We start from the raw sequence: 27,693 nt of genomic DNA on the forward strand, positions 1-27,693 counted from the left end.
TCATTGACATGTTTCGTGTCGTTCTTCTGACTCCACTGTGTTTAACTCTTCTAGTTTATCTGAATCTTCAACAGTACAGAGATTTTCATCAATGGGAACAGCACCCCTGGCTCCATTTTCCTGTCCCTTCCCTTCATTGTGCTGTTTCCAGATCACTTCCTTCACCACTTCACCCCCCTACCTCTGGAAGCTTCGCTTCATTGTTTTCTGAAATATGTGTGCTGAAGTTTTCAGGACTGGCTACAGTACCGCTTCTCTCATCCACATCTCTTGGGATGTACGGGCTTAAATCTACTTCCTTTGTGTGCACTGAATCATCCCCTTTTCACCTGTTGCCTGGGTGTCACAGGTACCGTCTGCTTCCTCATGCTCATCAACCAGAATAGGACGAAATTCCAGCACCTCATGACCACTGATCACCAGTGCTTTCCCTGCTTTGAAGTCTGCTTTCCTTCCTTCCTTATCTTGCTCAAGTTCATTCAGTGTTTTCTTGTCTTTTCCTTTCCTCTCATGCACACAAAGATTCTAGGGTGATTTTGGTATCATTTGAACCTAGGGCAGAACGTTGTCTTGCAATTAGATCTTATGAAATTTCGTTTTCTTTCTCTTCCTTCTTTATATCTTTCTTCAACACAAATCCAGGAGGAAATGCACAATGATGCATACAAGTATCATCCCCTCCAGGGCATACCCAAAGCCAGCCATATTTGTTGTTTTCAAAAGCTTTAAGAAAATCTTTGCACACTGTTTGAGGGGTTTTTTTCTCTTTTCGACCTCGCCATGCTTTTTGTTCAATGTTTCCAGTTTTCTCTCATCTCAATTATCCACAGTATCTTTTTCAAGTTCTTTACCTCTTGCATCACATTTTCTCTCCAGAGTCAAGTCATGAGACAACTTACAATTACCTCCCCTAGTTCACTGCCCGTTCTTGAAGAGCACACATACCATGGATTCAGGTCTGCACCTTTACTTACTTTTTGAGCAACAAGTACAGGTTTGAATAGGTCATTTAGTTCTTGCAGTTCTTTCTTCTTGTCATCTTTTTTCAATTTCTTTTCAGCTTCACTTTATGCTACATGATACGGATTTTGTTGACTAAATTGAACTTGATGACTGACAGCTTTGATAAACTTATGTTGTTTTGCCCCTTTATTATTCTTTAGATCAAAAATTTTAGGGGCTCATTTGGTTAAGTGTCGGACTCTTGATTTCGACTCAGGTCATGATCTCAGGGTCATGAGATTGAGCCCCACATTGGGCTCCACGCTGAGCATGGAGTCTGCTTGAGATTCTTGATCCCTCTCTCTGCCCCTCCCCCACTGCTTGCACACTTTCTCTTAAAAAAATAATTTATGTTCAATAATTTTCTCTTTCTTTTTCTGCTCCATCTTTTTGCTGCCCACACCCTGACTCTGGTTTCTTGGAGGGTGTTGTAGAGACAGGTGGCACTGGGCAGACTTAAGCCCAGCTGGACACTGTCAGGGGATCTGGCCCCACGGCACGAGCAGGAGGAGGAAGCCATGGGCTGCCCTAGCCACCGTACTGTGCCTCCTTATTTCTTATTCATTAGATAATACATGATTTTTAAATGGACTCCGAAGCCCATTTTCATTTCATGCAAGTATTGATATAGTTGGGCTTAAATCTACTTTCTTGGGATTTGTTTTGGCTCAATTTTTTTTATCTGTTACTTTCTTTTTTTAAATGTTTTATTTATTTATTCATGAAAGTCAGAGAGAGAGAGAGACGCAGAGGCAGAAGCAGGCTCCCCGCCTAGCAGGGAGCCCGATGCGGGACTCAATCCCAGAACCCTGGGATCATGACCTGAGCCGAAGGCAGACGCTTAACCATCTGAGCCACCCAGGCGCCCCTTATCTGTTACTTTCTTTAACTTCGTCTACCTGCTTTGGGATTTATTGAATATTTTATATTCTGTTTTATCTTGTCTCTTGTTTTATTAGCTATACATCTTTTTTTTTATTGTTTTGAGGTTGTTTCTAGAGTTTGCCATATATATGTTTAACTTCTCACAGATTGCCTTTAATTAATATTAGATCCATGCCACATTCACAGCCCATTTGTTTCCTCTTCCATTCTTTATGCTGTCATTTTACTTTCACATGGTATCAACGTCCTAGCACGTGAGAACTATATTTTGCTCTTGGCAGTTATATTTTAATGTGACTAAAATTATGTATTTACACTTTTAGCATTCTCCATTCCTTTATGTAGATCCTTGCTTCCATCTGGTATCTGGTTTTTTGGTTTGTTGCTTCTCTTCAGCCTTTATACTAAGGTTTGTTTACTTAGCTCCACTTCTCAGACATGACTCCTGGGCTTGGAAAGATTCACGGAAAAAGAATGGGCTTGAAGGAAACATAAGATAAGGAAATGATGAGAATATGACATTTCAGAAGCGGAGGCCAATGTGAGAATAAATCAAATAGGGATAAATTAATGAAGATCTGCTGACTGGGAAGGACCCACAGTTCAGGGTGGATTGAAACTGGATGCAAAAAATGGAACAGGGCGCCTGTTGATTTGGTGTAGTTTCCTGCAAGGTTAGTTCCTGTTTGCTTGATGTACCTCCTTACCAGAATGATAGCTCCTCAAGTAGGGAACTGACATAACACGATTGGACCCTTTCAGCTTTTGTTAGTATAAACTTTTAGGTAGGAGAGCTCGGAAGAGAACCTCATGGAGAGACTGTGTGGTGATGGTAATATTTAATTCCAAATGCAGTTATCCATGCCCTAGAAATACAGGACTAGCACTAGAAGTGAGAACAGAAATGGTTATGGCTATCTGGGAACTCGGTTAAGTGAGGGTTGTGGGAGTGGATTTCCTCTGTGAGCAGGGGAAGGATGAGAAAATCAATGAGAAAGAAAAAGAGAGTCGGGACAGGGTGCCTGGGTGGCTCAGTCGGTTAAGTGTCTGCCTTCGGCTCAGGTCATGATCCCAGGGTCCTGGGATAGAACCCCGTGTCGGGCTCCCTGCTCAGCAGGGAGTCTGCTTCTCCCTCTCCCTCTGCCTACCGCTCTGCCTGCTTGTGCTCTCTCTCTCTGTCAAAAAAAAAATATATCCGGGACAGAGGGGGGTGTGAGGACACTGAGAGCCAGGCCTGAGTGTTGGAAAATACCCACAGTCAGGAATGGAAGTTGGTTTGAGGACACATTTTTATAAGGTGTATCAGAGTCCCTTGTGAAGAATCATGCAAAAGTTACAGGGACACTTTTCTGACTGAATCTGACTCTATTTTCTGCCTGAAAAATTCATCTTGATGAGTTTGGTGACTGTGGCAATTATGCAGATGTTAGTGATCGCTGTGATGTTCGTCAGTGAAGCAAGGTCAAGTATAACATGGGCACTAACAGAGAAGACAGATCGTTGGCTACAATATGCCTCTAGGAGTTTCACATTGATATGCTCCTTCCCTGCTCAAAAGATGGCCCATTTTTAAATTTTGGATCAAAGAAAGGTGAGCTCCAAATATCTACCAAACACTCTTACGGTTTCACATTAAAATTACTGTCTTCCATTGATCATGAGGCATTGTACTGAGGATATAAAAGAAGACAGCTGTCCAGATGTTAGTTATGGCATGGAATGCAAATGGCCGGGGTTTTAAAATCCCTCAAATTGGGTTAAGAACAGAATACAACTAGATGTTCCTTATAAGAATCTCACCTGAAACAAAATTACACAGAAAAGTGGAAAAAATAAGAGGATGAACAGAGATTTAGCAGTCAAATGTTATAAAAAGTAAACAGACAACAATAACAACAATAATTTTGGGCTAAGTTGATTTCAGTACATAAATATGAAATGTGAAAGGTCATTTTTGGCATAATGAACAACATGCACCAAATAGCAGCATCCACAAGCACAAAACGCTATCAGAAATGCCAGGGGACTTCTTAGAAATACAATTTCTTGCTCAGTGTGGCAGAGGTTTACTGGCAAGAGGCAGCTTGTGGTTTTGTTGATTTTCTTCATCAATTTTGTTTTCAGTTTCATTGATTTCTGCTCTGATTTTTATTTCTTTCCCTTATCACAGATTTTATTTGCTCTTCTATTTCTAGTTTTCTAAGCTGGAAGCTTAGATTATAACTTCAGATCTTTCCTTTCTAATGAATGTATTCAGTGCAATAAATTTTCCTTTAAGTTCTGTTTTCACTGCATCCCACAAATCTTGGATAAGTTGTATTTTCATTTTCATTTAGTCCAAAATATTTAAAATTTTTTCCTGAGACTTCCTTTTTGACTTGTGTTATTTAGATGTGTTATTATTTAAACTAAGTATTTGGGGTTTTTGAGCTGTCTTTCTCTTACTGATTTCCAGTTTAGTTCCACTGTGGTTTGAGAGCATTCCCTTGAATGTCTGTTCTTTTAAATTTGTTAAGGTGTGTTTTAAGGCATAGAATGTGGTCTGCCTTGGTGAATGGCCCGTGAGCTTGAGAAGAATGTGTATTCTGCTGTTTTGGGATGAAGTAGTCTGTAAATGTCAATTGGATCCAATTGACTGATGGTGCTTTTCAGTTCAATGATGTCCTTACTAATTTTCTGATACCGGATGTATCAGTTACTGATAGAGGGATGTTGAGTCTCCAAGTGGAATAGGAAGTTAATCTGCTTCTCCTTGCAGCTCTATCAGTTTTTGTCTATTGTATTTTGATACCCTGTTGTTAGGATGCATACACATTAATGATTCTTATATCTTATTGGAGATTTTGCCATCTTATCATTATGCAATGTCCCTCTTTATCTGTGATAATTTTCCTTACTCTGAAATCTGCTCTGTTTGAAATTAGTATAACTACTCCAGCTTTCTTTTGCTAAGTGTTAGCATGGTATGTCTTCCTCCATCCCCTTACTTTTAATCTCTCGGTGTCTTTACATTTAAAGTGGATTTCTGCTAAATAATTCGTGGTTGGTTCTTGTTTTTTTACACACTCTGGTAGTCATTGTCTTTTCGTTGGTGTTTTTAGGCCATTGAAATTTAAAGTGATTATTGCCATAGTTGGAGTAATATCTGCCATATCTGTTACTGCTTTCTATTCATTGTCCTGTTCTTTGTATTTTTTTGTGCGTTCCACTCTTTTTCTGACATCCCTGGTTTTAACTAAGCATTTTCTAAGGCTGCATTTTTTCCTCCTCTCTTAGCATATCATTTATACTTCTTTTTAAACTGTCTTGGTGCTTTCCTTTAAGTTTGCAGTATATATTTACAACTAATTCAAATCCTTTTTCAAATAGTACTCCACCATTTCACAGATGGTACAAGTACTTTAAAGCAGTATTCCTGATTCCTCCTTCCTGTCCCAAGTAACATTGCTCACTAATATCACTCATCCAGAAGCTATAATTATTGTACATATTGTTGCATTATTATTTTGAACAAACTTTCATCTTAGATCAGTTAAGGGATGAGAAAAGATTTTATTTTACCTTTGTTTGGTTCCTTTTCTAGCGTTCCTCCTTTCTTTCTTTTAGAACTAAGTTTCTATCATTTTCTGATGAACTTTTTTTTTAAAGATTGTATTTATTTGAGAGAGAGACTGGGAGAGCATGAGCAGGGGGAGGGGCAGTGGGAGAGGGACAGGCTGACTCCCTGCTGAACACGGAGTGGATGCATGGCTCTGTCCCAGGACCCTGAGATCATGACCTGAGCTGAAGTCAGGTGCTTAACTAACTGAGCCACCAGGCGCCCCTGAACTTTTTTTTTTTTTACACTTTTTGCAAGGTGGGCTTACTGGTGACAGATTGCCTCAATTTTTGTTTGTCTAGGAAAGTCTTTATTATTCCTTATTTTTGAAAGATAATATGGCTGGATACAGAATTCTAGGTCATTGGTTTGTCTTTCAACATAAGTATTTTAGTCCATTTTTTTTTCTTACTTGCATGATTACCAAAGAGAAATCCAATGTAATTCTTGTCTTTGAACATGTATAGATAAGGTTTTTGATGTATGTGTGTGTATGTGTGTGTGTGTGGCTTCTTAAAATTTTATCCTTGTCTTTGATTTTCTGCAATTTGAATATGATATGGCTAGGTGTAGATTTTGGACCCTATGTTGAGTCATATTCTCTGAAATTAGGAGATGCTGTTTTGGTGGCTAGCACTAATTTTGGAAAATGGCTCGGTCATTATTGCTTCAGATATTTCTTCTGCTTTCTCTATCTTCTTTCTTATATTCCTATTACATATACCTTTTATCATTGTTTCATAATTCTTATTTCTCTTTCCATCTCAGTTCTGGCAGTTCCTATTAACATTTCTTCAAGCTTACTGATTCTTTCCTTGGCCATGCCCTGATTATTAATGAGCTCATCAAAGGCATTCTTAATTTCTGTGATGGTGTTTTTTCATTTCTAGCATTTCCTTTTTATTCTTTCTTACAGAATTCTTTTCTTTACTTATACTACCCATATGTTTTTGCATGTAGTGCAGTTTTTCCATTAAAAACCCCTTACTATATTTTCATAGATGAATTAAATTTCTGGTCTGATAATCTCTGCCATATCTGAGGCTGGTTCTGGTACTTGCTCTTTATTGTGAAACTATGTTTTTTATCTTTTAGTATGCCTTGTAATTTTCTGTTGAAAGTCAGACATTATGTACTGGGTAAAAGAAACTGAAGAAATGGAGGTAAATAGATTTTTAGTAGAGATTTTATGTGTTTATTAGGCTAAACTTACTTGCTAATGCTAATACCATTTTTTTAGGAGATATTTCAATTTGTATGCCTTTTATTTATTTTTCTTACATTATTGCACTTGATTAGGATTGCCAGAACAATGTCATATAGAAATGGTGAGAACAGACATTTAATTATTATAGCATTCACATATCCCCCAGTTACTATGATAGTAAACTGTAGGTTTTTTTATGCACACCATCTCTTAGATTGACAAAATTTTCCACTATTCCTGTTTTCTGAACATTTTTATTACGAACAGATGCTGGATTTTGTCAGAATTTCTGCATTCACTGACACAGTCATGGTATTTCTGTTTTAGTTTGTTAATATGGTAAATCACATTGATTTTTTAAGATTATGTCTATGCTGCATACCTCAAATTAACCCCATTCATGGTATATATTTTTTATTTACTGCTTAATTTCTTTTGTTAGTATTTTGTCAAGAATTTTGCATATAATAAGAAATAGTAGGCTCTACTTTAACATATTAGCCATCTGGTTTTAGAATCACTTTTAGCTCACTTTTTATCAGTTACTAAGAAAGAGAGAAGAAAATCCTCAATGGTAATTGTGGCTTTGACTATTTCTCTTTTAGTTCTATCACCTTTGCTTTATTTTAAAGTTCTGCTTGTAGGTTCTCCCAAATTTAAGATTGTTATATCTTCTTAATGAATTTACCTCCTCATCATTTCATCTAGGTTAGCTAGACACCAAAAATGAGTGGTATTTCCTTCTCTTTTATGAAAGTTTTTGCATAGAATTGGTATGTTTCTCCTTTAAATATTTGATAGAATGTCCTGTAAATCCATCTGAACCCAGACTAAAGAAATTCTATCTCTAATGGATATAGGACACTTCTAGTTATCTTTCTTTTGACTGAAATTTGGTAGCTTGTATATGTTTTTAGGAATTTAAAAATTTTATTCAACTTGAATTAGTTGACATTCAGTTGATCATTTATTGTCTTGATTTTTTTTTCTATTTCTTTTAGCTTGCTTTTTAAATTAGTTCTTCTTTTTCTGGTTTATTAAGTTGAAAACTTAGATTTGAATCTTTTGTTCTTTTCTAACATGGCCTTGTAGTGCTATATATTTACTTCTAAGCAACTCTAGCTCTGAGCACAGCCTATAAGTTTTGTCATGTCATATTGTGACTTACTATTTATTTCAAAATGCTTTCTAATTTCCCTTATGATTTCTTCTTTGACCACATGGGTTATTGAAGTGTATTGTTTGATAATATTTGGAGATTTTTCAGCTATCTTTCTGTTTTAATCTCTAGTTTAATTCTGTTGTTCTTAAGAACATACTTTTTATATTTTAATCTTCTAAATTTTTTGAGATTTGTTTTATGAAATATGGGTTATATTGATGAATGTTTCATGTGCATTTGCAAAGAATATGTATTCTCTTGTTATATACAGTGTTCTGTAAATGTCAATTAAATCAGGTGAATGAATAGTGTTAAGTCTACTACATCCTTACTGAATGTTTAAGGGCTCACTTTTTATCAGTTATTAAGAAAGAAAGAAGAAAATCCTCAATGGTAATTGTGGCTTTGACTATTTCTCTTTTAGTTCTGTCACCTTTGCTTTATTTTAAAGTTCTGCTTGTAGGTTCTCCCAAATTTAAGATTGTTATATCTTCTTAATGAATTTTTTTTTTAAATATTTTATTTATTTATTTGACAGAGACAGACACAGGAGAGAGGGAACACAAGCAGGGGGAGCAGGAGACAGAGAAGCAGGCTTCCTGCGGAGCAGGGAGCCCGATGTGGGGCTTGATCCCAGGACCCTGGGATCACAACCTGAGCCGAAGGCAGACGCTTAACGACTGAGCCACCCAGGCGCCCCCTCTTCTTAATGAATTTACCTCCTCATCATTTCATCTAGGTTAGCCAATTTTTGGCATAAAGATTAGAGATGAATGAAAAAGAATAGAAAAACAATAGAGAGAATAAAAAAAAAGTTGATTGTTTGCAAATATCTACAAAATTAACAAACTTTCAGTAAGAGTCACTAAGGAAAATATCAAATACTAAAATCACAAATGAAATAGGGACATTACTAGTGACTTTATAGAAATAAAAAAGGATTATAAAAGAATACTCTGGGGCGCCTGGGTGGCTCAGTTGGTTAAGTGATTGCCTTCGGCTCAGGTCATGATCCTGGAGTCCCGGGATCGAGTCCCGCATCGGGCTCCCTGCTCGGCAGGGAGCCTGCTTCTCCCTCTCACCCTCCCCCCTCTCGTGTGCTCTCTGTCTCTCTCATTCTCTCTGTCTCAAATAAATAAATAAAATCTTTAAAAAAAAAAAAGAATACTCTGAACAGATGTACATGTAAAAGTGGATAACCTATATGAAATGGAAAAATTCCTAAAAACGTACGAACTACCAAAATGGCTCAAGAAGAAATTGGAAATCTGAGTAAAGCTGTAACTAATAAATTAGGCAATTAAATCAGTAATCAAAAAAGTCCCAGATGGCTTTACTGGAGAATTCTGTCAAATATTTAGAGAAGAAATACCACCACTTCTTCCCAAACTCTTGCAAGAAATCAAGGGAGTAAATACTTTTTAACTCTTTCTATGAGGCCAGCATTACCCCAATTCCAAAGCCACACAGTAAGACATTACAAGAAAAGAAGACTACAGACCAACATCTCTAACTAACATAGATACAAAATTCCTCAATAAGCTCTTAGCAGACCAATTAGTAGCATATTAAAAGGATTGTATACCATGATCAAGTGAGTTTTATCCCAGGAACGCAGACAGTTCAACAGACTAAAATTAATCAATGAAATACCCCACATTGATAAAGAAAAGGAACCCACATGATCATCTCAATTGATGCAGAAAAAGCATTTGACAAAATTCCACACCCTTTGCTGATTTATAAAAACAAACAAAAAAACTCAGAAAACTAGGAATAGAAGGAAACTTGCTCAACATGATAAAGGCCATAGATAAACCCACAGCTGACATCACACTTGGTATTGGAGGACTGAAAGCTTTTCACCTGAGATGAGAAAGAGAACAAGGACGTCTACTTGTGACACTTCTGTTCAACATTAATACTGGAAGTTGTAGTCAGAGCAATTAGAACAGAACATAAAAAGCAATCAAATTGGAAGGAAGTAGTAAAACTACCTCTCTTCACAGATGTAGAAAACCCCAAGGAGTACACACAAAAACACACACATAACCTCTAAAGCTAATAAACATATTCAGCACAGTTGCAGGATATGAAATCAACACAAAAAATACTTTATATTTGTATATATTAAGCTATGAACAATCTGGAAAGCAAATTAAGAAAACAATTCCATTTACAGTAGCATCAAAAAGAATAAAATACTTAGGAATAAGTAGAATCACAGGGGTGCAAGTTACATGCTGCCAAGTATACAACATTGCTGAAATAGATGAAAGAAGACATGAGTAAAGGGAGAGACACCCTGTGTTTGTGGCTTGGTGACTTACTATTAAGACAACAGTCCCCATCACGGTGTTACAGAGTCCGTGCAATCCTTATGAACACGGTCATGTGTGCAACCTGTGTAATATGCTCCCAGATTCATCTTGCTTATATTTTGTTAAGGATTTTTGCACCAGTGCTCATGGGGATATTGGTCTGTAGCTTAGAACATGCATGTCTTCTAAGGCATCAAGTCAAACCTCAATAGAAAACAAAGGAGCCATATAACTCAGACCATTTTCTGTGATCAATAAAATTGCAATAAAACTAGGAGTAATCAACAAAGAAAGACTTCTCTAAACCACAAATGTTTGACATCTTTAAGATAAACTTGAATATAAATCATGGATTACAAAGTAGCTGCATTGGAAATCGGAAAATATTGGAGTTGAATGGCAGTGAAATTTGTGAGATGCAGTCAAGGCAGTTCCTAAATACTTGCACGGGGGTGGGGGTGGGCAAACAAAATAGAAAGATCCAAAATTAGCCAAGCTTCCAAATCAAATTAGGGGAGGAAATTCAACAACAGAATAATTACGGTGAGAGAGAGTAGAAGCACCAAGTAAATGTAAAAGTACAAATGAATGAAATAGAAAGCAAACGTTTGAAAGGATCAAGAAAATGCAGTTATATAAGAAAGAGACCAGTGAAGTAGACAAATCTCAAAATTAATCAAGAAAAATATTAGGAATTAAAATGAGATACAGAATATAGAAATGAAAATGTAATGCAACTACCATGAATAATTTTTATACTGTTTATTAAAAAAGAGAGGTAATGGATAATTTTAAGCAAACTATAAATTATCAGCTGACTCAAGAAAAATGTGAAAACATTTCATTGTTAAATTAGTATAAAATCTGTCACCTCTCCAGTTCCAGTGTTTTCACCCCAATACAAAAACACCAGTACAAGTCTAGATGAGTTTTTCAGGTAATCTCCATCAAACATCCAAAGAGAAGATAATCCCTGTCATTAGAAAGATTTTATACAAGCTGCTCCTAAGAAAGAAAGAGGGTTATATACTTCTCAAACTTATTTTATAACCTTTGGTAACCTTGATAAGACTCTTACAAGAAAAAAATTATAGGCCATTTGTGAACAGAGATTTAAATATTCTAAGTAAAATATTGAGCAGTTATTTCTAACAATGCATAACTATTTATGTTCTCATATCCATGTTAGATTTGTTCTAGAAATATTAGATTAGAAAAATTTAATGTCATTCATCACATTAGAGATTAAGGAAGAAATCCACATGACCATCTCAGTCTTTATAGAGAATAAAAAAAAGAGGAAGAAAAATGAAAATCTTTTCATGAAAATGAAAGTAGAAACCATTCGTGATTTTTTTTTTAAAGATTTTATTTATTTATTTGACAGAGAGAGATAGTGAGAGAGGGAACACAAGCAGGGGGAGTGGGAGAGGGAGAAGCAGGCTTCCCACTGAGCAGGGAGCCCAATGCAGAGCTTGAACCCAGGACCCTGGGATCATGACCTGAGCCGGAGGCAGACGCTTAATGACTGAGCCACCCAGGCGCCCCCCATTCGTGATTTTTAAAGATATATTTAAAACACATTTAGTAACCTCGAAGTAAAACAAACCTTCTTTAAATAAGTTTTTATCAAAATTTTTTCTACAAACATTATACTTAATGGTTGGATATTACAAATATTTTCTTTAAATGTAAGGAAAATGATATCTATCAATATCACGTTTGTGGCGGTTTTTTGAAATTGTTTTTTAAAGATTTTATTTACTTTATTTGAGAGAGAGAGAGAGAGAGAGAAGGGGCAGAAGGAGAGGGAGAATCTCTAGCAGATTCCCAACTGAGCAGGTGTCCCGACGCGGGGCTCAATCCCACAACCCTGAGCCGAAACCAAGTCAGACACTTAACCAACTGAGCCACCCAGGTGCTAGTAAGATAAGGTAATAAAAATAAGATAAGAAAAAGAAGTAAGTGGTGTGTGATTTTTAAAGGAAAAAAAACCTTAACAGATCTTTGATGATGGAATATGTAGTAATTACATTTTGTCTTATTCTTACAGTGGACTACTATACTGAATAAAAAATGAATATGGATTTGTAAATATCAATTGGTAAATTTATTTATAAGTATTTATTGGTAAATCTCAAAAGTACATGAACATAAAAAATCAAGTTACATAAGATACTTAGGGAATGATACCATTATTACAAAAACTGAAAATGAACTAATGAAAATTATGTCTGTGATGGCCTATCTATGGGCAAAAAGTATAAGCACTTGCATGCAAATGATACAGAGCACAGCACTACAATATTTGCTTGAATCATATTCAATTGTAATTTGGGGGATTAAAAATGGGTGAATATTAGTGAGGGGAAAGCAATAGGTATTAGCTGCATCTCCATGTTTTATATCTTAAAAAAAAAAAATTTCAAAGTACATATGACAAAATGTTAACATCTGTTAGGTAGATCTGGTTGTCATTTATATTATTTTCCACTCTTTATGCTCAAAATAGTTCTTTTTAAATTTTGTAAGTGAAGTGGGAGGGGAAAGAAATGGAAGCACCAAGCGTAGTCTCCTCGAGAAAATGGAAGGAGGGAGTAAGAGCAAAATGGGAAACAGCCCACAGAATGGATTAGATGTGTGTTTGCTTTCATGTTGCTCGTGTACCTGGGGAAAAATCCAGTCAGGGCTCTGGAAGTGGAGATACATAGCCCAAAAGTAAGTTTATATACAGATAGTAAGATGTATGATATAGAGATTGTAAGATGTGAGATGATGATAAATACAGGGAAAAGTAAGACATAAGGAAAAAGCAAGATCTGTGAAGGCTAGCCAAAGGGATTAGTCTTTAGAAGAGGACGAGGTGGGGCACCGTTGTATTGTCATTGATGGGAAAGAAATGGGAATGCCCACTGAAGCAAATGTTTTTGTAAATATTTGGTCCAGAAAGTTGGGGTAGTTCCTGCCTGAAGGCCCCAGCTTTATGGCAGGAGTCCTGCCTTCTTAGAGTGAGAGTCCTCTCACTGGGGACAGGGCAGGAGTGCCAGCCAGTGTTTAGGGGCCCAGCTGAGGCAGAAGATTCCAGAAGTTTATGCGGACTGCTGAAGCTTTATTCTTTGTAAGGAAAAAATAATATTACAAAACAGTGAAGACCAAGAAAGAGGCTTTTAGGGAAGATTGATTTGGAATCTTTGGCTCATTTTGATCTTAAGATTTTACCTCATTTTGATCTGCCTTCTACTTATCACATTCGTACTTACTTTCCAGAGGTTTCCTTCAGAAAAGAAGAGAAAACTTGCTTTTAGAGAGTAATTTAGGTACTTCATTGTTTACTTTGGCCACTGGTTTGGTATTTGTTTCAGTGAAATGGCAAATGTTTAAATGAGTAATTTTATTTTAGTACGTAGTGGGAGGAGCAGAGAGAGGCCTAAATGAAATGATGCCTCAGGGGATAGGGCCCATGGGGATCTTCCACACCTTGCTGTCTTAATTTGGTTCCTTCCTTAAATTTCTGTGTTCCTATTTGAATATCAGCCTTCACCTCTGTCCAGATGCTAAGTTAGAACTTCTGGTATTTATTATTTTTTTCCATGTTCACCCTTTCAAATACTCTTCATTCTTTTTTTTATAATTAAAAAAGAATTGTTTTGGGGCCCTTGGGTGGCTCAGTCAGTGAAACATCTGCCTTCAGCTCAGGTCATGATCCCAGGGTTCTGGGATCGAGTCCCGCATCGGGCTCCCTGCTCAGTGGGGAGCCTGCTGCTCCCTTTGCCTGCCGCTCCATCTGCTTGTGCTCTCTCTCTGTCAAATAAATAAATCTTTAAAAATAAAAAAAATTGTTTTGCTGAGCTCTGGTTTGCCCTATCAAATGTACACGGGGGTGGGTGTTCGTAAGGTCACCGGGTCACTGTTGCCGCTGTCTGAAGAAGCAGAGCGAGCACTCTCATCTCTTCACTCCTTGGAGACTCAGTTCCTTTCTGGTACATTCCCCTTCAGCCCCAGGAACTTCCCTCATTTTGTGTAGTGCACGTCGGCTGGCAAGGAACTTGTTTTCTTTTATCTGATGGTGTCTTTATTTTGCCTTCATTCTTGAAGGAGATTTTCTCTGAATGTAAAATTGTAAGCTGATAGTTCAGTGAGTGCTTACTCAGTCATGTGTTCCCTTGTAAATTATGTGTCCTGTTTCACCGGCTGCTTCCAGGATATTTTCGTCTGTGTGATGGCTTTAGAATAAATCACTCTGACTAGGCTAAGCTACATTTTCCAGAATTCTTCTGTGAGATTCTCGCAAGCTACCTCATGGGTCGGAGGCAGTGGTCAGGCCTGTGTGCTGCTGGCCCCCCTGCCAGCCTGAGTAGCTGTCCCCGCTGCCGGCTGGCGAGTGTGTTCGGCTCCATGATACGGGCCCCCAGCTTGGGCAGCAGAGCCACTCCATCGAGGTCAGGGGCAGTAGGAAATGACATGGGCTTCCGTCTGTCCCGTGGGCTCCTGTTCATGCTTCTGGGTTTCACATTGCTCTTCTCTCTGCTTGACACGCATTCTCCCCTCCCACCTCCTGCCCTGTGGACGCCAAGCTCCCCATATCCTTACCCGTGGGTGACAGCCTTACACACACTGCACGGACAGCCATCTCCCTCAGCTGAGTGAGTTCAGATCACCTAATCCCTTCCCTCTCCCTCCCTCCTTCCTTCTTTTCTGCCCTCCTCTTCCTCTCTCCCTCTCTTTCTCCCTCAGTCTCTCTCTCTCCCTCTCTCTCTCTCTCTCTGTCTCTCACACACACAAACATACACACAGTGTTTCTGCTTTTCTGCTTGAACCCGGACTGATAGACTTTGGTTTTCAGTCTATACTGTGTGTAGGTGAGATTTTCTTTGTATTTATCCTACTTGGAGTTCTCTGAGCTTTTTGAATCTCTTACTAACTTTAGAAGGATTCTAACCATTATTTCTGGAAATATATTTTTTGTCTTACTGTCTTTGTAATTCCAATTCCACATACCTTCGACCTTTCGACACCGTCCCACAGGTCTTTGAATTTCTGTTCATTTTTTCTAATTTTTTGCCTGTGCTCTTCAGTTCAATAATTTCTATTGACAAATCTTCCAGTTAACTGACTCTGCTGTAATCTTTAAACTGCTGTAAGTCCATACAGTGAATTTCTTATTTCAAATGTTGTGTTTTTCTTAAAATTTTAGATTTTATGTTCTCTTTTTTTAAAAGTTTCTATTTCTCCATTTCTTTGATCATTAGGAACATATTTTACTTCACATCATTGAGCGTAGTTATAAAGTCTGCTTTAAAATTCTTGTCTGCTAATCCCAAAGTCCAGGCTTGTTCACATCAGTCTCCCTGACCGTCTCTTTGTGGTGTGTGGTCCATCTTCTCCTGTTTCTTTTTATGTTGAGTCATTCTGGAATATGTCCTGGGCATTGTGACTGATACACAGTAGGGCCTCTGAATTCTATTAGATTACAACAAAGAATATTGATTTTTTTTTTTTTTTTTTTTTAGTATTTGTAGGCAGTTTATCATGGCTGAATTCAAACAGCAACCTCTGTGCCTCCCCAGTGAGCATCAGTTAAAATTTTAGGTCAGTTTATTTAGACTTCCCTAGGTAGCTTGGAGTCTGCCCTGTGCATGCGTGGTTCAGGAGTCGGCCAGAGATTTGGGCAGACTATATTCAGAATGTGGGGCCCCCCCCTCTTCTGCTCTCCCTACTTTAAGCTGCTGTGCTTATCCCCAGGTAAGACTATAAGAATGTAAGACTATAGATTTCTCATCCAAGTTTTAACCCCACATGGTATAGACTGGAGCTAAGAGCCACAAACGTGGGGAATTCATCCAGTACTGTTTCCTTCTTCATAGTGTCCAACTCCCCTCTGGTACATACCTGTTTCTAGTTGCTTCCCAGAACCTTCGGATTTTCTCCAGAGTTTATAATTATCTACAGGAGGGTTGATCCAACAGGAGCTGCTTGGCCATTAACAGAAGCAAAGCTTAGTATTTATTTTTAATTATGCATCATAGCATGTCAAACACAGCCTTGCTTCTGGTGACACAGGAACATTTTTTATTCATGCAAAGAAGTATCCCACAAATTCACATTTGTGCAGCATTCCGAAGAGTCTGTGTAGGTGAAAGAGCTTATTTCAGTGTTGTGAATTAGCGGTGAATGTGTGGTTAGTTCCATGCACCTCCAGGAGATAACTCTAGGCTCTTCCCTTCCCTGCTTGTCCCAGCTCTTACTGACAAACTCAACTCTCCTAGTAAATGTGCAATTTGCATCACCTTTTGTCTTGAGTAGGCCTCAAACACTGCAAGACCAAAGGACCTCATATAAATATTTTACAGTGTTTACTCACCATTTACTGCTCATCTACTTTGTACCAAGGGTTAGGAATGCACTGAGCATCTAAAGGGAAGATCCCTGTCCTCAAGTTGCTCACAGTTTAGTGGAGGAGACACAAATAAGCAAACTATTTGCATTTCTGTGTGACCTCCAGGTTGAATTAAAAGTAATTGGAATTAGGGGCGCCTGGGTGGCTCAGTTGGTTAAGTGTCTGCCTTCGGCTCAGGTCATGATCCCAAGGTCCTGGGATGGAGCCCCACACGAGCCCCACATCCAGCTCCCTGCTCAGCGGGGAGCCTGCCTCTCCCTCTACCCCCACCCCGCTCCCCCTCTCCGTGCTGTTTCCCTTTCACTCAAATAAATAAAAATCTGTTTTAAAAAAGTAATTGGAATTTTATTTATATTATGCTTTTGGATAACTTCAAGTAGTATGAAAATTTGGGGCCTCAGTTTTTTCATTTTAAAATGAGGAGATTGGATTAGATCTACAAGATTCTTTTCAATGCAAATATTTTATAATTCAGTTGAAAATGCATTGAAAAGAAGAGGTACTCAAACACCCACTTCTTTGTTCTTCATAAGAACTTGAGTACATTGGATCACTTAAGCCCTGTTGAACTTTGAGGTGCCCGGCTAAAGGTAATGCTGCTTGTTCTAGCTTCCCATCTTATGATTCTGTGTCTGGCTGGCCCGTGTGCACCTGCAGGGGTCCTTGGATGCATAGTCAAATTAGGAAAAATACTTGTGCATTTAGAACCTCTTGTTCCTCCTCTCCCTCCTTTGGGGGCCTGCACAACTGAGCTCCTGCCTTTGGGATTCTTCACCTGATTCTGGTTAGTTTCTGCAGATCCGTGAACTAACACAGTGCCGGGGCACAGGGGCTCCCCACCAACCCAGATTCTCTCTGCCAGTAGCTCCCTCACCTCTCACAGAAACTCTCTGCCTCTCTGCCGTCAAATTGAACCTCCGCATTCTCCTGCTCTGCTTCTTAAGTCCTCTACTTTTCCTTCTTCCCTTCCCACAAAATCTTATCCCCAAACCCAGAGGCTCTTGGATCACTAGGTCCTCTGTAGGGGTTGGTCTGGTGTGATAATGAGAGAGTGTCTGTCTTGGTGGGAAGGTGGGCACGGGGATAGGATCTTGGTCATCTTCACGGAAATATGATATGGATTTCTTTGTAAAAATATTACTAAATCTTGGTTGGGAGCTTTATTATTAATATCCATCTTTTTCTGTATTATAGGTTTCATAGACTTTAATGTGACTGCCTGGGAGCCTACCCACATTTTATATGGTTTTTGTTTGGTTGGTTTGGTTTTTGTCTATTGAAATAGGTCCCAAGTTTTCTTCATCTTACACCATTTCTCCCCAGTTTACATACTCATTTAACTTTTGCCCATGTTCATGAATATTTCTAATCAGAGACAGTGATTAGTGGCTGCCATGCTCCTGGTGGGAGGCCTTGCCTGTGTGGTCAGCTGGAGGGGGATGAAGAGTGGACTGTTCCAGCAAGTTCTTGAGGTCTGTAATGGACTCGGCTTGCCCATCCTCACCTGTATAGCAGCAAAGTCTTTTTACTACTGTCTCTCGCCTTCCAGAGAGGGCTCTGTTTCACTAACAAGAGTTGTTTTACCTCCATAAGCAACTCTTCTCCAAGTATGCCTGAGGTCCTCCAATGATGTAATGTGCCCATGGATGTTTGTGAGCAGCACCACCTGTCCACAGACTCACTTTCAAAGCAGTGCAGACCATGCATACTGTGTGTTAAAAAGCCCTTCTAAATTCCAGCAGGGAAAACAGATGTATTAATTAAACATTTAATGTTTGTTATAGCTAAAATATTCACTTTGCTGGGCTCAACTTAGGATATAATATTTGTATATTAGTGTGATATATACCTTGGGAACCTTGGTGCATTTTTTTTAATAGGATCAAATCAACATTGTGGACATGAATTACTATTGTGTGGTTTTGTGAAAATGAAGGATAGGTATTGGAGTTTCTGGTAATCTGTCAAAAAAATGTTAATTGGTATTATAAAGCTTAGCAGATAATATAATTAAGCAATGTTTGCTATAGATTTAGTTTTGTTAGAAATAAATCCTCTTTCCATATTCCCACTTTTCCTGTGTGTGTGTGTGTGTGTTTATGTGTGTGTGCATATACATATACAAACACACAAAGCATAAAACCAGTTTTTCAGGAGGGGTGCCTGGGTGGATCAGTCATTTGAGCATCTGACTCTTGATTTCAGCTCAGGTCATGGTCTCGGGGTCATGAGATTGAGCCCCGCATGTCAGGCTCCATGCTGGGCATGAGCCTGCTTGAGGTTCTCTCTCCCTCTCTCTCCGTAACCCCACCTCCCACTTGCATGCTGTCTCCCTCAAAAAACCACAAAAAACAAAAAGAGTTTTTCAGGAGAACAGAGATTAATTAAACCAGAATCCCTATGTAAGCTTAGTTACTCTCTTGATGTTTTAAAGAGGTAGAATTACAGCATTAGATTATTGTCTGTGGCAAATCTGAGCCTTCAGTAGTATTGGCAATTTTTTTGCCAGTGTCTGTGTTCCCGGGCTTTTTGATCTATATCAGAGTGGTGGACATAAACATAATATTCAAATAGGGTGACGGCTGCAGTTCCATAGAAACCGTCTGTATGAGCTTTCCCTGCAAGTTTCAAGCCCTGCTGTCTATTTCTAGAGCGCCAACACTGAAAACAGAAGAAAGAACATAGAGACTGGGAGGTAGCAATTGATTTGTTGCTGAGGAAGGTCGGGGGAGACTGACCCTCAGCAACCTTGGCGTCTGTACTCCCCTGCTGTCCCTCCAGCCACACCAGGACTACGACTTACTCTAACAAGTTCAGGGGGATGTTTTCTCTCTATTCTTTCACTTACACTGGAAAGAAACCCAGTGCTTTAGAAAGATAGCAAATGACAGAGTGATTGATACCATGTAAAATCTGGGAGAGGGTCAGTGTGGAAGGATTTGGGGGCTGCTGTCTTGCTGCCACGCTGTGGTCTTGAGACTGCAAGGACACGCAGCTCTGATAATGCCTTGTTGGTAAACTGGAAGCACAGCCCTCAGCCCAGCACTGTGGTCTTCCTGTTTACATCATCCGGAGCGACATTTCCTGAAAACCAGTGAGCTTTCAAAGAGATACGTTCGGGGTTTAATGCATCTGTTGGGAAAATATGTCAGGTTTGCAGTTAATGCCATCCATTGAGTTAACATCTGAAGGTAGCTGAGATTTACAGTTGAGTGTTTCTGCCTCTGCCACCACCTCTGCATTCCTCGGTGAGAGTCTGCAGTGTGTCAGTTGACACAGGAGTGTTTTGAGAGCTGTGTCCAGAGCAGGGGAGGGAAAATTAAGATGATACTGGTTTAGGGGCAAAATAGAAAATTAATGTGTTAGTCTGCTGGGGCTGCCATAACCGAGTACCACAGCCTGGGTGACTTAACAGGAATTTGTTTTCCCACGGTTCTGGGAGCTGGACGTTCCAGATCAAGACACTGGCAGGGTTGGTTTCTTCTGAAGCCTCTTTCCTTGGCTTGTAGATAGATGCCTTACCTGTTCCTCCTCACGTGGTCTTTCCTCTATGTGCGTGCCTCTGGAGTCCCTTTGTGTGTCCGCATTTCCTCTTCTTACAAGGACACCTGTCAGGTTGGACTAAGGCCTACTCTAACACCTCGTTTTAATGTAACCACCTCTTAAAAGGCCCTCTCTCTCCCCATACAGTCCCTGGGGGTTAGGACTCCCAACATACGGTTTTGGCGGGGAGGGGGCACAATGCAGCCTATAAGAATGAAATATTTGAAATGTGTTCAGTTGTTCAAAGTGAATATATGCTCTGGGAGTCAGAGGAAACCCGCAGCTGGGCGTACCCAGAATGTGTGCGGTGGTGCCTCTGTTGGGGTCTGTGGTGGTTCTTTGCATGTTCTCTCTCACACCTTTCCCCATGTACAGAAATTAGGTTCTCGCTTCCCTTTGTGGATGTTCATACTTTACTGCGTCGTCTTCTGCCTCTGTGTGTGAGCTGAGGGGAGGAAATATGCCCCCAGCACGCTTGGCTTGACTTTGACTAACGTCCAGAGAAGCAGTCAAAAGCAAAAGCATTTTCACTCCGTGTCTTTGCAGGCGCCACAGTAGAGAAAGCTTGGGATCCAGAGACAGGAGGGTTTGCTGCTCTAGTTGCTACTTGTATCATCTTCAGCAAGTCATTTTACCAAGTTTAGCTTCAGTCTCCTCATTTCTAAAAGGGCAGGCTACATGCTCTCTGACATCTCCCTTGAGCTCCAAGATTGAATAATGATTCATTTATTTTGCCACTAAGTGGCAAGCACCAGTTCAGGAATCCGGGCTGTAGCATTGGTGCAAAACAAGGTCTCAGGTGAGACAAGTATGAAACAACTGGCAAGTGGTAGACTCATTTCATCTCAACCATAACACATACAAATCTTAATTATTTTTACATCTAATAACAAATCTTAAAGTACGTAAAACAAAAACTAATAAGACCATAAGAAAAAATAGACAAATGCACATTATAATTTGACATGTCAATACTATCTCTAAATAATTGATAGAAGCAGAGGGAAAGTCATTAAAGTTAGAGAAGACACTAGCAATACCATCAGCCAGTTTAATGTAATTGACATTTATAGACCACCACCCGACAACAGAAGAACATTCCTTCTTCTCAAGATCACACAGAACGTTTGCCATGATATACCATATTTTGAGCAAAACAACTCTGTAGATTTTAAAGGATTCAGATAACTTAAATCATGGTCTCTTTGAATGAAAAAGGAATAAAATTAGAAATCAAAACAAAGATATATGGAAGATCCTCAATTACTTGGAAACTAAGTGCAATTTTAAATAATCCATGGGTGGAAGAAGAAACCAAAAGGGAAAGTATAAAGTATTTTGAACTGACTAAAAATGAAAAACATGTTTTGCTGTGGGCTACAGCTAATGTAATACCTCAAGAGAGTAGTACCAGAGGGCAATATTCAGAAAGAAGAAAGGTCTGAGATTGGTGACCTTATCTTCCATCTTGAGAAACTAGAAAAAGAAGAACAAATTAAACTCAACAATGTAAGCAGAAGAAAGGAATTAATAAAGATTGGGGCAGCAGTCAGTGAAATAAAAATGAAAAAATAATAGAGAAAATTGATGAAAGGTGGTTGAGAAGATAAACAAAATTGGTAAATTTCTAACCAAAGTGAACAGAAAAGCAAGAAGACAGCTATTAATACCACAAATGAGAGGGGTGACATCACTACAGATTTTATGAGTATGAAATGGATACTAGGAAATAGCATGAAAATCTTCATGTCCATAAAATCAACAGTTTTGCTGAAATGGACAAATCCTTTGAAAGATGCAAATTACCATGAAGAAACAGATATCATGAATAACTTGGTATGTGTTAAAGAAATTTTATTTGTAGTTAAAATGCTTCTCACAAAAAAGACTCCCAACCCATATGGCTTCACCAGTGAATTCCCAAACTTTTAAGTGAGTAATAGTATTAGTTCTACAAAGATTCCTCCAGAGAACTGAAGAAAAAGGCAATATTTCCCAGTTCATTCTGTGAGGCTAGCTTAACCTGATACCAAAAGCAGGCAAAGATAATATAAGAAAAGAAAACTATAGACCAATTTCCTTAATTAACATATGTGTAAAAATACTTTACATAATTTTAGCAAATCAAATCCAACAATAAATACAAGAATAGCACATCATTATCAAGTGGGGTTTATTCTAGAAATACAAAGTTGGTTTAATATTTAAAAGTCAGTCATTATGAGGGTTGCTGGAGTGGTGGGGGGTGGGAGGGATGGGGTGCCTGGGTGATAGACATTGGGGAGGGTATGTGCTATGGTGAGGGCTGTGAATTGTGTAAAACTGTTGAATCACAGACCTGTACCTCTGAAACAAATAATACATTATATGTTAAAAAAAAAAAAAGGAAGAAGATAGCAGGAGGGGAAGAATGAAGAGGGGGAAATCAGAGGGGGAGACAAACCATGTGAGACTATGGACTCTGAAAAACAAACTGAGGGTTCTGGGGGGGGATGGGTTAGCCTGGTGATGCGTATTAAGGAGGGCACGTTCTGCATGGAGCACTGGGTATTATACGCAATGAATCATGGAACACTACATCAAAAACTAATGATGTATGGTGATTAACATAACATAATAAAAATTTTTTTTAAAGTCATTATAATTTACCATATTAATAATAACTAAGAAAGAAATATACATGGTTATCTCATTGGATGCAAAAAAAAAAAAAAAGCATTCAAGAAAATCCAACGTCCATCTGATTTAAACAAAAAGCAAACAAACAAAAATACTCCCCAGTAAACTATGAATGAGAAACTTCCCCACCCTGATAAAGGACATCTAGGAAAAACTTATCACTAATATCCTACCGGGGGAAGTCTGAGTGATTTTACAAGGTGAAGATGTTTGCCCTGTTAGCATTGTACTGGAGGTTCTGGCCAGTGCAGTAAGGCAAGAAAAAGAAATTAAATGCATTCAGATTGGAAAGAAAGAAGTAAATCTGTCTTATTCATGGACAACATGATTATCTATATAGAAAATCAGCTGGAATCTACAAAAAAAGCTATGAAAGTTTAACCCATTAGTTACTTGATACAAAGTAAATATATAAAAGATTGCACAATACAAAAATAACTAAATGTATACAGTAGCAACAGGCAATCCAAAATGGAGACTAATAAGAGTATCACTTATGATAGCAACAGAAATATGAAGTACTTAGGAATACTTTTGACAAAAGATGTGAAAGCTGTTCATACTGTAAACTAAAAAATACTGTAGAGAAATTAAAGATAGCCTAAAGCAATGGAGAGGTCTAATGTGTTCATGATTTAGAAGGCTCAATATTTTTTTTTTTTAAAGATTTTATTTATTTATTTGAGAGAGAGAGAACAAGAGACAGAGAGCAGGAGAGGGAGGAGGGTCAGAGGGAGGAGAAGCGGACTCCCCGCTGAGCAGGGAGCCCGATGCGGGACTCGACCCCGGGACTCCAGGATCATGACCTGAGCCGAAGGTAGACGCTTAACCATCTGAGCCACCCAGGCGCCCCAAGGCTCAATATTTTTAAGATGATAGTTCTCTCAAAATGGATACATAAATTCAACACAATCCTAATCAAGATTAGCTTAGCAGGCTATTTTGTAGAAATTGTTAGGTTGATTATAGAATTCATATGGAATGCCAAGGATGGACATAGGGTAGCCAAAACAGCTTTGACAGAAAACAAAGTTGGAGAGCCTACACTATCCAACTAAGACTTGCTAAGTTACAGTAATCAGGACAGTTGTTATAGACAGATAACATTTTTTTTTTTAAGATTTATTTATTTGAGAGAGAGTGCATGTGTCCATGGGGGGAGGGGCAAAGGCAGAGTGAGAGAATCTTAAGCAGACTCCCTGCTGAGTGTGGAGCCCGATTCAGGGCTCAATCTCACGACCCCTGAGATCATGACCTGAGCCAAAATCGAGTGGGACACAACCGACTGAGTCACCCAGGCGTCCCTGGACAGATAACATTTTTTATTTGCCCACAGAGAACCTAGAAATCTAGACCCACACATAATATGGTTAAGTGACTTAAAACAGAAGTGCAAAGATAGTTAAGTTCAACAAATTGTGATGAAACAATTAGACATCCATATATTTTTTTTAATTTGCAGCATATACAAAAATTAACTCAAAACATGATCCTAAGTGTAGAGCCTTCTAGAAGAAGACACAGGAGAAAACCTTTGTGGTGTTAGGTTATGCAGAGATTCGGTAGATGAGGGCAGTGCATGACCCATAAAGAAAAACTGATAAACCAGACGATAGCGTAATTAAGAATGTGTGTTCTTCAGAAGGCGCTGTTAAGAGAATTAAAGGAAAAGTCACAAACGGGAAAAAGTTACAAATCACAAATCTGATTAAAAGACCTGCATGCAGATTATGTAAAGAACTCTTGAAACTTATTGACCAAAAAGGGGCGGGGCAAATATTTGAACAGACCCTTCACCAAAGAAGTAAATTCACGAAAAAGATGATTGTTCATTAGGGAAATTCAATTAAGCCCGTAGTGAACCACCACCACACGCTGGAATGTCTGCTGTTGAAAAAACCCACCAAACCAGTGCTGGCAAGAACGGGGAGCAACTGGACCTTTCGTACATGGGGGATAATCACGTAAAATGAAGCGACTGCCTTGGGAAACAGTCTGGCAGGTTCTTGATGTCTAGCATGTGACCCAGCCATTCCACTCTTCGGTATTTGTCCAAAATAAATGAACGCTCATCTCTATACAAAAACTTGGACACCCAGGAGTCCTCGCAGCTTTATTTGCAAAAGCCCCAAACTAGAAGGAACGCCATGTCCAATGACAGGTCATGGAGCGATGGATGCGGGCACACCTGTGTGGAGTGTCACCCAGCAAAGGGGGGGCGGGAGCTGGTGACACTCGAAGTGACAGGGATGGACGTCGAAATAATCGTGCTAAGTGCCAAAAATCAGACAAAAGATACATGCTATGCGGTTCCATTTACATAAAAGTCCGGAAAATTACAAACAAGGCCATGGTGGCAGAAAGCACGGGGGAGGACGGCTCACAACAGGCTCATGAGGAAACAGACACCGGCACATCTTGATTGGGGTGACGGTTTCATGGTTTTGTACGTATGGCAAAACCCGTCAAAGCGTAACATGTACGGTTTACTGTAGGTCACTCATACCTCAATAAAACTGTTCTTAGACGACCTCGCCATCACCGAGCTTATGTTTTGTTAGGAGAAGGTGTAATGGCGGCAGGAGATGAACGCACGTACATTTTGTGCGCATGCGCGCGTGCGTAAGGGCATTGAGTGGGCTGTTGAAAGGCCTGTGAAGGACAGGGAAGCCGCGTGAGGAGAGGAGGCGGCGGGGAGGGCGGCCGTCAGTGCGAGGAGGTCAGAAGGCTTCTGAACCGAGGCTGGCTCAAGCCCCCCGTCACCTTTGGAAGCTGTTTTAAGATCGTTCCAGTTTCTGTTGAGTTTCAAGGGACCCTGCGCTCTCTCACCGCTGCTCTCCCCGGAACGTGAAGTCGATTGCCGTTTTTCCTCAGAAGGCAGCAGCTGGGAAGGGTGGGCCGCGGAAAGCACAGCCTACTCCACATGCCCGGAAGCCCCCTTCTGCCGAAAAGCGTGTCTTGTGAAGTTTTCATTGGAAGGATGAGGAAGAACTATTTGGGGGCATTTGTAGAACGGTGACCCCAACCAGAGCCGCAGCCTCCGGTTTCCTGCAGGTGGAGGCCGTGACCTCTTGGTTCCCAACGAGGAAAACGGCAAGTTGTGCGGTCCGCTCAGCTTTGCTGTTCTGGGGGGCGTGAGTGTGGCGCCCGGGAAAAGCGGGCCCTTGTGTCCGAGTGGAGGAGGGGAGATCTCCGGCGGTGGAGTGAATGCACGGCCCGGCGGCGTCCCAGAGCAGGGCCCACACAGCTGAGGAGCTTGACCCCGGGGAGGTCGGGGGTGGGAGGAGAGCCATACTGTTCTGTCAACGCCGCGGCGGGTCAGAAGTGGAACCGGATCTAGGTTCATCCCCCAGAAAGTGCCTGCTCGTAACAGGCTTTAGATTGGCTGTGTCCTGGGACAGAGAGAAAGAATGATGAGGCAAAGGGATTAAAAATGCTCTGTTAGTGGGGCGCCTGGTTGGCTCCAGCAGTGAAGCGTCTGCCTTCAGCTCAGGTCATGATCCCGGGGTCCTGGGATCGAGTTTCCGCATGATCGCCCTGCTCCGCGGGGAGCCTGCTTCTCCCTCTGCTTCTGCCCCTCCCCCTGCTTGTGCGCGCTCTGTCAAATACATAAAATTTTTAAAAATGCTCTGTTACATGTGGCATAAACGGAGATGTGTGGTGCTTTTCATTCTGCTCACTCTCTGGTTTTTGAAAACCTAGTCTGCCTAGAGAGTAAAGATTTTTGCCTTATTATTTAACATAAATTTGGTGACAAGAGTGGGAAAATGCATTGAGCTAAAGCCAGTTGTGTGTTTCTGTTGGTTTCTGTAAACTTTTTATAAAACATACTGATTTCTGTCCCCCGCCTCTCCGTATTTCTGTCCACTCGGGAATTTTGTCCTAAAAGCAGCATCTCCTGTTGTGCAGCAAACTCATGAGAGCGGATACTCGACTCCAGGCCCTGGGACGGGGCTCCCCGTGTTCTCCTGTGAGGCCAGAGCCCTGAGGAGCAGGAGTCCCACCTCAGCTCCGGCTCGTCCTTGCCCAGTGGAGGTCCCAGAGGCTTTCAGCAGCCCCAGACTTGGCCCGCACCGTGCCTTCCGCAGCTCTGAGGCAGAGGCGTCCAGCTCTGTCAGTCCGAGAGCAGTCCCTCTACTCTCTTTTGGGTCCCTGTCCCTTTTGGGGATCGGATGCAACCAAGGGACAAAACGGCATGTAACTTCAGGGGCTCCCCAGGCCCCTGTCCCGGAGCAGGGGGCAGGTGTTCATGCTTATCTCACGTAAGCGGGTATAGTTCTTTGCCAAGGACAGGGGCAGCACTATGTGACCTGGGGGTAAAACTGTATCATTAAGTTGTGTTCAGTATTACTAATAAGCTGTTGAACCAGGCGCCAGGAAGAGACTAGGGGACGAGTTATGCTTTCGCTGCTCGGGGGAGAGCTTGCATTTTGGTGCCAGGGTTTGCATCCATATGGTTTGTGTGTATGTTTGTGATTGGTGGGGAAATTAGGACTTTTCAGTATCCTCTTTCCACCCTATTCTCTGGTTCTCATTTGTTCTGTTTCACATAATCTGTCAAATTTTATACGGAACAACCAAGTACCTCCTGTTCTGTGCTCAGACTGTTGACTGGGAAGCCAAACGCCACATCTCCTGTATACAGTGACTCAGCGATCTGGTCTCTGGCACTGTTCCATTAATTATTTGCTCTCTAATTTTATCCTAGAAATGAATTTCTCTAAACCGAAATCTGTTAACAGTACCCTTCTTCTTTCTTCTTGCAGCTTGTACCTCCTTTTAAGCCTCAAGTTACATCTGAGACAGATACCAGATATTTTGATGAAGAATTTACAGCTCAGACTATTACAATAACTCCACCTGAAAAATGTAAGTACATCTGACAGGCACTTGATAACA

At 40.1% G+C, this 27,693-nt stretch overlaps 1 protein-coding gene and 1 pseudogene across 5 annotated transcripts in view; one reads left to right on the forward strand and one right to left on the reverse strand.

The window, feature by feature from the left end:
- Nucleotides 1–25,333, reverse strand: LOC102736282 (zinc finger CCCH domain-containing protein 15-like; annotated as a pseudogene).
- AKT3 (AKT serine/threonine kinase 3) overlaps nt 1–27,693 on the forward strand; it is a 304,967-nt gene that overhangs the window by 268,658 nt on the left and 8,616 nt on the right. For all 5 annotated transcript variants that reach the window (XM_081824493.1, XM_081824490.1, XM_081824491.1 and 2 more), the window contains one exon: nt 27,561–27,663. In XM_081824493.1, coding sequence (XP_081680619.1) covers nt 27,561–27,663 — 103 coding nt within the window. The remainder of the gene's footprint in view (nt 1–27,560; nt 27,664–27,693) is intronic.

This window comes from Leptonychotes weddellii, chromosome 6 (genome assembly GCF_054177405.1).
Source record: "Leptonychotes weddellii isolate Sample4059 chromosome 6, ASM5417740v2, whole genome shotgun sequence".
NCBI lineage: Eukaryota > Metazoa > Chordata > Mammalia > Carnivora > Phocidae > Leptonychotes > Leptonychotes weddellii.